The following is an 11,317-nucleotide window of genomic DNA, read 5'->3' as shown; positions in this document are numbered from 1 at the left end:
AACTTATTTTTTTAATTATACTGAAAAGATGGGAATAAAAAACACTAAAGATCGATTTACTAGAAAAATGATAAAAATAAAAATAAAAACCTTGTTAATTTATATTTTATTTGTATGGAATGTGTATCATTATTTATTGATTATACAAAAAAAAAAGAGTGGAGTTACCTCTTAATATTCTAAGCTCGGCTTTATTCTTTGCATCAATATCTCGATGGCCTTGCAGTTTCTTTGAAAGTGTTATGCTTCAAAAACAGGTCAGTAAATGCCACCCTCAAGTTCTTAACCTCTCTATCTAATTCACTTGGTGTCCTTTGCCTGCAAGATCCCAGAAAATGGAGTGGGATCCACCAAAAACTGAGATAAGTCTACAGATCAGTGCTTAAAGTATCATACAAAAATAAAACTGTAAAACCCACACAGCTGTTACCATTTTCTGAAATTTTTTTCAAGACTACAGTATGTATTCCATCTTTTAGATACCACAAATTGTCAACAGCAGCAACTAAATTACTTAAGATGTTCTTAGTGCTACTGAAGATAAAACTCCAGGGAACTGCAAATGTCAAGTGCGTTTGGGTGTTATAAAAGAGTTATATAAAGGAAATCTGGAAGATAATAAAACCCCAGGAAACTGCAAATGTCAAGTGCAGGATACTAACTCGCCAAAGGCTGATTACTTTTTTCTTATACAAGCAAGAATGGTAATGCAAAAGTTAACAAGCTGAAAGGACATGGTTCTGTCCCATACAACAGTTGTTTCCAGGACAAAGAACAAGCAATATCTGACCAAACATAATACAATAGTGATTATAGGTAGGTACTAACTCAAATTTTTAAGGTTTAAAAAATGGTCAATAAAGCATAAATTTTTCTTACTCAAAGGAACTCTCAGACCACCAGTGAAAGCATCCCTAACAGGTATATGAAGTTGTTGTATTGTGTTTGCTGCCTGACCAAGTGCACCTTTAATCTGTTCTGACACCGTTTCTTTAATAACCTTATGTGTCTCAAAAACCCCTTCTGCGCATTCCTCTCTCATTCAAAGTAGTCCTTCAATAGTCAATTTTGTGACAGAGTAAACTTCGTTTCTATCTGCATTCAAACGAACATAATAAATGCCCTTTAAAAAGAAAGATATCTGCAGCTATGTGCTGGTTTTACTTGATAAAAGGGTTAAAGGAATAGTAAAAGGAAAATAACCCAACAACTAAACACAATTCACATGCAATTAAGCTACTCAACAAATTCAGTTGTTTACTTGTTTATACTAAGATGGTATCTCCTAGTAGACAAAGACCAATCATATCTCTTGTTACTAAGATTGCTGCATCTTTCTCTTGCCACTGGTTAAATATGACAACAATTATATCAAATATTTGACAAAGGATTAACAGCAATTAACCAGTCAGGTCAATGTTTCCTAGGGAAAAAGAAAGATTGCTACTAAAAAAAATCCACAACTTAAAATACAACAAAAAAATTTTAGTCTCATAAGAAAAAGCATTCACTGCCCAAAATAGAGATAGAGATTAGCTAACTTGTGTATATTTCAAAGCATCTATTCAAACCAATCACGTCACAAGGCAAAAATATGTAGAAATTACCAGTAGAATTTATATACCAAAAACTAATGATTAGCAAAAGCATCATTGGATCACCAATAATAAGCAACTTATATTAAAATAAACTGCAACAGTAGCAATTACTTAACCAATGACAAATATTTACTATATAATTATACATATGAGAAAAATTTAAAAGAAGTACCATAAGGAATGAATTCAAAATTAAAAGCTAAGTTCTTGATATTATAACTGGTTGAATAGGCTAGTTATCATCATTTATATATATATTTACAGATTTGAGACTTATCTATTTAGTATAATTAATGCACAGTGTGAAATCTATACCTCAATGAGATTTTGATCAATACTAAGGTAGTTTAGGGTAAGAATTGCAGCTTTATCATTGCAGAGGACATCCATATCAAGAAGTTGAGAAAATTTTAAGAAAAGGAAATGTATCATATCAATAAACAAATAATTGAATCTTAAGGGTACTTCAATTCAAAGAAGTTAGACCATAGAGCATCAAACCACAGGAAAGAAAAAATTACCGTGTGGCAGAACGTTCCATGCAATGGTATCAGTCACTGCAGTGAAAATCCAATTTAATTCCCCCAAAAGTGTTTTGCGGTCATTTTGCGGCCCGAGATTTTATCAATTAGCGACTCATCAAGAGATTCATGTAGTAATAAGCGTCTGCAAAACCTGAGAAACAAGATGCATCATGAGACTGCTACCATTCAATCAATGGGAATCCAAATACGATTTTGGGAATATAAAGAAAGTCAAATAACAAAACAAAAATTGCATTAAAAATCACCGAATAGTACGTTTACAAGTCTTAAAAGGAAGAAGCAAGATCGGCAACATCAAGAGATGAAAGAAAAATGTGGCAGTACTATCAGAACTGAAATTTCAGCCTCCATTAAAATCAGCAGAATAACAAAATTCTCAAAAACTAAAAGAACTAATAAGCCAGTTGGTCAGATCAAATATATAATCCATACATATAAACTGATAGGCAAAGACTTTTCTAACATCCTAATCAGAAAGTACTGCCATTTCCAACTTCCTACAGCTTTAAACAAACAGCACAACTAAAAGACTTTCAGTTGACAAACTAAAAATAACTAGGAAGCAGCCAATATGGAATAAACACCACAAGGAAAAACCAGAAAACTGCATGATCTCATATAAAGATGCATAAACGCGATAAGCGATCCTAACAGACGAACAAGGAAAGAAGCTCACCATCTCAAAGCCATCTTAATAGGTGTTGTGAGACAAGACGTAAACACATCTGCAGGAAATTTAGCACTTTGTGGAAGAGTCTCATGTGCTTCACAAGCTCCAAGTAGAATGCAATCCCTTGTGGATCCAGAGGAGCTAGAAGCAACCCAATCATGAAGCTGCCAAACCATCAAATCAAGTCACTATATATACAAATATATTTATATATAAATATCTGAATTACAGATAATGAATTCATGTCATGTAGCACCTTAATTATCAATACATATATCAATTCATTATATGTTTTGAGTTAAAGCTTTACCTCAATAAAAACATTCACAATATTCCCCTAGCCGCAGAGCAATCAAAAACATATATGGAGGGTGTCTTCAACCAGGAATCAAGGTCACTGATTGGCAAATGGATATACTGTGTATAACTCTGCAGTACCAATAACATTGGTGAGAAACCAAGCAAGACTCTAGTGATTGACCTTAAATTAAAGAGTCATAAAAGAGTTTCAAAGAAATAGAAGACCTTATTGAAAACCCAAATTTCACCACTAATGTTTCAAATGCTAATTAAATAGAAATTTATAAAGGAACAATGCTGCATAAATATCCAGTTTTGACATTAGACTCCAAAAAATAACTTAGAAATCCCAAAAAAGAGTCAATCTCTAAATGAGATACAAGTAAACAAAGTAGTCAAATACTAAAAAATATGACTAGTTTCGTGAGTTAGGACTGTGATAATAAAGATTGTGTGGTCACTATCAAACTCCCTCACATTAAAAGGCTTAAAAGATGATTCCAACATTGACAAAAGTGAGATCTACACATGTATTTGCTTAAATGCATATATATAGTTCAATTGATTAAATTAATCAATGAAACAATGACACGCAACCTTTCCATCCATCACTTTCTTTGAATGAACATCCTCTTGTCCATTTCAACATTAAAACAAAGTACAAACACTTTGGTTATGAAACAAAATGATCATACTATGTACTCATAAAACAAATTGGTTATGAAAAAAGAAATAACTATGATTTATCACTAGCTAGAACTTTTTTCAGGACATACAGTAAGAACTTGCACTCTTAACGGTAGACCAATTCAACATCAAATACTAACATACAACACATAAATTAGATTACCTTATAAAAGATAAATAAAAAGGATGAAAGAAAAGTATATTATAACCCTGATGAACACCAAACACAAAAGTGAGCCCCAGTTGATTAAAAAAAAAACAAATCTTTTGTCTAAATCATTATCTTGATTACTCAATCAACTCATTAGTCATGGAACCCAATAGTGATCTAAGACCTCTTTCTGTTTTTAAGGCCCTTGAGTGGGGACATTGGGAAAATATATGGCCACCAGACTATGCCAGCAACTAAAACCTTGTAACTAATGTACAAACACTTCTGTTACCCCTAAAACACAGGTAAAAATCGCATCTTTTTCAGGGAAAATCAAAGCAAAATGTAATAGCTTTAGCTTATAAAAAAAGCTAAAGTAACAGAGTTTTCTGGACATTACAAGTGGGAATCCCCTTGCAAAGAGTCCAAGACCCACAATAGAAACCAGTGGCACAATTATAATAGGACTAAATAAGCCATTTATGAAGAAATTTTTGCTCTTTTGGCTAGACTATACGCGGATATTTTTCTTTTCACAATGTAAAATTTTTATTGTCTTATTCTTTGTGGCATTTCTAATTTCTAATTCATGTTGATTGCAACTTATAGTTTAGTCCCTTCACTTATCTTTTTTGTTCTCTCTTTTCAATCTGAATATGATTCAAACCATGTGTAAAAAAATGTGACTGAAATTAATTGTATATTTATATAAATTATTTTTACACAAACATAATTCATTATATGTATAGTTTCATGATTCCATACTTGAAACAAAGAGTGCAATAAATATAAAATATGTAGACTTCAACAATTGATGATTTCAGATTTTTATAATCTTTAAGAACAGTAGAATTTTTTCTTTCTTCTTCTTTTCTTATTTGGTCTTATTGAATAAATTTAAAGTAAGTATAGACTTGGAAATGTTTATCACATTAAATAGAAATAAAAAAGAGGAAAAATCAATAAAATGCGTGTTGCATATCTAAAACCAGAAAACGAAATTGAATTGAACTTACTTTCTGCTGCTTCTGCAATTCTTCTCACAAACTCCGAGTTTACGACACTAATGTATGTTTCCTGGCCTAGATACCATGAGTTTAGATTGTCTGTTTGATGGTTCCACATGCCAATATTGTCTAGAGAAATCAAAATTGTTGTCCAAGCTCGGGGAAAGACCTGTAACCAATTGAAAAATCATTCTGTTAACAAGACATGATTCACTTCTAAAAGCACTAGTTGTTAATATTATTTAGTTATGTTAGTTTGTCTGCTGAAGAGTTTGCTATAGGGTAGTTAGTTTCATAACTACCCCCTCTGTACTACTCATTCTCTATATAAATAAAGCTCTTGACTAACTCTCTTTAATGAGTTCAATTTAGGCACCATGAAAGCTGAGAAAAAAAACTGGTCCATGCACTATTTTACCGATCCCAGGAAACATCATTTCATTGTTATGACAAGAATCAAATGGAGGTTTTGCTGATCAAATTATTAAATTTGGTTATAGTTACAAGACAGGAGTACCTGTGTGGTGCTGCGAGCAACCCCGTCCCATTTGTTGTTAGTGTTTCTGCTGTTTTCTTTCAATACTCCAAAATCCATACTACAGAAAAAAAAAAAAGAGAAACTGTCCAACTCGTGTTCCTGACTTTTCCAATTTCAAAACAAGAAAAAATGCAAACGTAAAAAAAACAGAAGCAAAAGCTCACCCCACTGCTGGCATTTTGATCCATTGTTACCAAGAATAAATATGATTGACCCACATGTATGTCCATGTTTGAGTAGTTTTGCTGAACTGTATATGATCCTTCAGTCTCGACAAGAAGTAAGTTGTGGTTTTGTATCCTGAAATTCAAACTAGTTGAGATACCGACATTATGAACTCGTAGACGGTATGTTTTTCCTGTTCAAGACAAAGTTACAATGAGATTGATAGCCTACCTTCATAAATCAATTTAACAATCATAACTAAACCTTACGTAGCCAAAAAGAAAAACGAAAAAAGAGGCATACTATTTACTTTTTACCTGGTTCAAGATTTACTAGAAGGAAAGGATTTCCTGCTGGAACAAGTGCCTCATCATATTGAAAGGGACCATGTCCACTTATAGTAATTCTGTCAGGAACTCCAAGGGCAATTCCATTTTCAACATCTTTTCTCAGTTCCTGTTACCCGATAAACATCAGTCTCATACCCAATAAAGCCAAGAGAAAGAATTCAGTAATAGATGTAGTAACAAGACATAAACTCACTTTATGACTCTTTGTATACCAGTCACTAATAAAGAGTGTAATATCTCCATCTGGCACCAGAAAAGGTAGTGGAATAACTTCTCTATTGCTTATAATGACCCCCCCCCCCCCATACCCTCCTGCAGCTCTTTGAAAGTTCAGGGAAGGAAATAAAAGAAACCCCCTATCTGATCTTTCACGCCATCTTGCCAAGAGTTTTTCCTGTGCTGTATTCCATTCTTGCATTTAAACATCATGCGAAAAAAAGTATTCATTTGAATTTGTCAACATTAAAAAAAACTCTCATATGTTAATGGCACACAGACATTATACCATGTAATAAAAAATGGCTCATCGAGGTTATTCTTGACATTAACAAAAACATTCCAGTTGGTAGTGACGTTGAAAATCGGTCCTGGAAACTGCCCCTTTATCCCAATAACCTAGAATAATGAAACAACCAATGTCATTTTATCACTAGCCTCAAATGTTTAAGTATTACACAGTAAAATACTGGAGCAAAAGGAGATAAACAGAGACTTAAAAGGTAATGCTGCTCAAAATGAAGTAAAAAGCAAGATTAATTTCTTGTACTCTTTAAAAAACAGTACACATAATCAAGTTGCCGAAAACACAGATGCAAAATCGAAAATTAATTTTGAAAAGCACAAATTTTATAGATTCTATGAGATTCAAGCTGATAAATCTAACATCTACAACTAATTACTTACCTAGCTTGCCAAGACCGAAGAGAAGAACAAATTTGAGAAGCCCAACGACTGGAAATCGAAGGTTGATAGAGAGATAGAGAAAGACGAGAGAGAGAGAGAGAGTGAGGAGTTCGGAGACCGTACGACCAAGCCGAAGAAATGGGTCTCTTCTTTGTGTCGATATGTTGAAGGAAATGGGCAGAAATGTTGAAGGAAAGCTCAGAAATGGGTGTCTCGGGTCTCAAAAATGGGGAAGAGAAAGGAGATGGGTGTCTCAGGAGTCTCAGGTCTCAGAAATGAAAAAAAAAATTCTAAGTGGTGGAATGTGCAATATATTACCGCCCTTTTTACATATAAAGTTGCCCAATATAATACTCTACCATAATACTTTTCTATTAATATTATATTGATGTGTTATGGAAATGGGTATTTGGTGTAGTGCTATTTGCTACCTGGAAGGGAAAGTAAGGGGGTGAGCTAAAAGCCCAGTAAGGAAGTACAAACAACAAACAGTAAGATACAACGTATCACAAACACATTCATCCATCTTTATACATCATAGCATCATTTCCATAATGGTGTCCATATTATAAACATAAACATAATCATGTCAACATTAACATCATCATCATAACATAAGCATCATAACATCATAATAGCACAAACATCACAGCATCATCATAAACATTTCCTTGTCAACATGGCCCGCTAACTTGTCCATGTTACCCTTTGAGGTAAACGTGATCTCTCTTCCTTGAATAACCTCGGCGCGTCTGCCGTTGAAGTTACGTCTTCATATCCTTAGTAACACGGGTTACGTCTTCATATCCTTAGCAACCCCTTTTTGATGTGTCGCCACTACTACAAAAATTACATGATAAGTCGGTTAAAAACGGACATCTGAATGTTCATAAGTCGGTTGGGAACTGACTTCCCATGCAGTGACTTATGATGTAAAAACATGGTAGGTCAGTTGGCGCCAAACCGACATCTGGTGTAAGACATAGTACGTCGGTGGAAAATCGACATCTGGTGTAAGACATGGGATGTCGGTTGCAAACCGACCTCTAGTGTAAGACATGGTAGGTCAGTTGTACACCGACCTCTAGTGTAAAACATGATATGTCGGTTCACAGCCGACTTATGGTGTAGACATCTATTGTCAGTTTTAGTAGAACCGACTTATGGTGTTCTTTTTCTCTTAAAACGTGTATTATGCCCAAAACAAATCATGTTTTTTTATACAAACAAACTGAACAAAACAAAACATATATCACAATAATATAAAATACTAGAATTTGAACTAAGTATCTAAAATAACGAGTCTTAAGTTAATTACAAAATGACTCACATAAGCATTGTAAACTATAGTTAGGCAACAAAAGTGTATATCTTCAAGAAAGTCTAAGTTAACATTGTAAGTATATCTCATTAAAAGTCTAAGTTAACAAAAGTGAGTGGACCTATGTAGTACTCATCAAATCCATGACGCATTGTGCCCATTCTTCACGTACTTCATTGATCTCATCCTTTGTGTAATAGTTCTTCCCGCCACACTAAAAAAAAATTAATTGCATGAGTTGAATTAATATAATTAATCTTAAGGTAAAGCTGGAACTTTAATAATGAATATTTTCACTTACATTACTAGTTAGCCATCGCATTGAAAACTCATTTGTCACGAAGTCCTTCATCATCCTCATAACATAGAACCCACATTGTACTGATTGTAATGGTTGACGAGGACACTTAACTGTTCTCCATGCGATTTCCTTAGTTTTTGCATTATTTGTGTGTACATGTTTAAAGACACTAAATAATAATAACATAAACATTTAGATGTTGTTAATTTTAAATGAATTAAAGAGTATGCAGTTAATTGGTTAGATTTTTACCGAGAAATGAGAGATTTGATTTCATCTGGTGGAAAATTGTGAAGAGAATCCAGGAAATAGCACAATTGGTGATAAAAATCAATTATTATAAGCATCCAATGCTTTCTAACAAAAACACAAAAATATTTCATTATTAATATTATATATATTCACTAACAAAATACTAAAAGTAAAAAACTTACCCCTTATGATATGGCAACAACCACATCTGACCCGGATTTGAATCAAGCATACGCTTTGATACCCATTCAACTCGTTCTTCTTCAGTGGATCCAACATTTGATAACCAAATTGGCTCAACAAAACGAAAAAAGTGACTAATCTCTCTTTTCACTAATTGGAAGTATAAAATCCTACATAAAAAATATATCTCTGTTAAATTTATAAAATAAGTTATGAACAAACTTATAATTATTTTAAAAATCTTTGATACCTGATATATAACGATACACATGATGCTCCAATCTCTTCCATTAAGCCAACATGGACTATATCTTCTTGTGATATATATAAATCATTCTCATGGCCGAATATCTCAAAATCCATCGTAATTTTGATCATGAAACTTGGCTCCACATACTTCACGGTAGTTAATAGACACTTGAGAAAGCGAGGAACCCCACTAGGAATCTTGAAGAGTATCGGGGCACTAGCTTTAATTGACACTACTTCATTTTGACTAGGAAGTTTTTGGGAAGGATGAGACTTCTCTTGTGTCATTGGGACATTAGGTATTGGTGAACCATTCCTTTTTTGCTTCTTTGTCTTCTTAGGTAGCTTCAACATGAAAGTAACACATGTTAGTCATGAAAAATAATTCAATCACTAAATATAGTTTCTTGTCAATGTCTTACCAAATCTGAATCATAAGGAATGATTAGATGAGATGGCCACTCAACATAGTGGTCGACAGCATGACGTACTAAAGAAATCTCATCTCCAATAGGAAAAATAAGTTTAGCCTCATCATTGCAGCACTCATCCACTTGCACACGATTGTTACCCTTTCTTAAGTCAACACAATGAATTTTTCCACTTGTTGCCATTATTCGTCCAATAGCAACAGTATCACCATTTTCTGTCAATAATCTAGACTTCTGATTATCCTACAAGCTCAAGACAAGGACAAAATAATATTTATGTTATAATAGATATTTTCTAAAATAATAATATGAATAGGTGAAGAATAAAATACCCTTGAAGAAACTAAAGACTCATTTACCACCTCCATTGGCGTAGTTGTCTCACTTGTTCGTGAAACTATCGTAGGCAAACTCACTTCACTTCCTTTTAATGATGAAATTTGGTTTGCTAATTCTGTAAACTTTGTCAAAAATAACTCTCGTTCTTGTTCTCGTTCTTCTCTTTCTCGTTTTCGTTCTACTTCAAATTGTTCAGCTTGACTACGTAGTCTTTGCTCAAAGGATTGCTCTAACTTTTTAAAGTCATCTAAGTATTTTTGCGATTGGTGTTGCTGAAATTGAAATTGATATTGTTGAAGTCCACTAAAACCTCCTGTTGGCTTCAAAAAGTAGTCTCTTTGTGTAACTCCACGACTTTGGCCTCTTACTCTACCAGGATGCTCCTTTGTTCCTAACACTTGTGTCAATATATCGTTTGTCCCAACTTCTACAAGTGTCCCCTCATTTCTCTTATCTAGAAGGTCATCCTGCAATATTTAATTTCATAAATTTAGTAATACAATATAATGAAGGATAAAAAAAAATATCCAAGTTCATATAGTTTACAACATACAATGGCATCTCCTATAAGCTTGTCACGTTCATTTACATAATTTCCTGATGCATCTTTCCTTGCCTCCTTCCAAAGTATAGATCGATCTATTGGCTCATCTGTGCCTAGTTTAGTTTGCTATAACAAAATAAAACTCAATTAGTTATATATTAAACCACTACAAAAATTAAAATCAATAGTAAAAGCTCACTTACAAGGTCAATTTCTATTTCTTTATAACTGTGTCGTGATGAACGATGAGGATACTCCAAAGCAGCACGCCTCTCTTTTTGTTTTTTACTAAATTCCTAATTCAATTGGAATAATTTAACTTTTCAATAAATTAATATATGAATAAAAAAAAAATTGAAACTTAGTATTGTACACTTACTTGAAATTCTTTACTTTTTCTTTTGGTGACGAAGTTTTTCCATTCCTCCTCGGGAATGTTATATCTTTTTGGAGGCACATCTAATGCAGTGGGATTTGCTTCCAATAAATCTTGGTTGTTAAGGTAAGGAGCTACAAATCTTCTAGTAAAAAATGTTTTGAATGTCCTCCACTTGATGCCTACTGAACTCATCACTTCCTTTCTCATTCCCTCGTTAAGATGAAAAGCTAGCTACAAAGTTTAACAATACAAGTCAGTGTAAATAATAATATACAAGTTTAAAAGATTACCTTCAGTCTATGAACCTTACATTTACATCTTTCCAAACATTCTCTAAAGTTGCAGCAGGAACATCATGCCAATTATCATATGTAATTGACACCATTGACTTTGCTTGCATCCCT

The 11,317-nt window shown here is 33.3% G+C and overlaps 1 protein-coding gene and 1 long non-coding RNA gene across 2 annotated transcripts; both read right to left on the bottom strand.

The window, feature by feature from the left end:
• Positions 1–8,118: 8,118 nt before the first annotated feature.
• LOC133789853 (uncharacterized) lies at positions 8,119–8,650 on the bottom strand. Its single transcript, XR_009873736.1, has 2 exons — positions 8,537–8,650; positions 8,119–8,449 (listed from the first exon to the last, which is right to left on the bottom strand). It is a non-coding gene; the product is annotated as an uncharacterized LOC133789853 (long non-coding RNA).
• An 80-nt stretch (positions 8,651–8,730) lies between these two features.
• On the bottom strand, positions 8,731–9,560 carry LOC133789852 (uncharacterized). Its single transcript, XM_062227557.1, has 3 exons — positions 9,222–9,560; positions 8,971–9,141; positions 8,731–8,893 (listed from the first exon to the last, which is right to left on the bottom strand). The coding sequence occupies exons 1-3, from the start codon at positions 9,506–9,508 to the stop codon at positions 8,785–8,787; spliced, it is 567 nt and encodes a 188-aa protein (XP_062083541.1). The 5' UTR covers positions 9,509–9,560; the 3' UTR covers positions 8,731–8,784.
• Between the last annotated feature and the right edge of the window lie 1,757 nt (positions 9,561–11,317).

This window comes from Humulus lupulus, chromosome 7 (genome assembly GCF_963169125.1).
Source record: "Humulus lupulus chromosome 7, drHumLupu1.1, whole genome shotgun sequence".
Lineage (NCBI taxonomy): Eukaryota > Viridiplantae > Streptophyta > Magnoliopsida > Rosales > Cannabaceae > Humulus > Humulus lupulus.
Note: the sequence above shows the minus strand (reverse complement) of the source record. Positions and strands in the feature narration are given on the sequence as shown.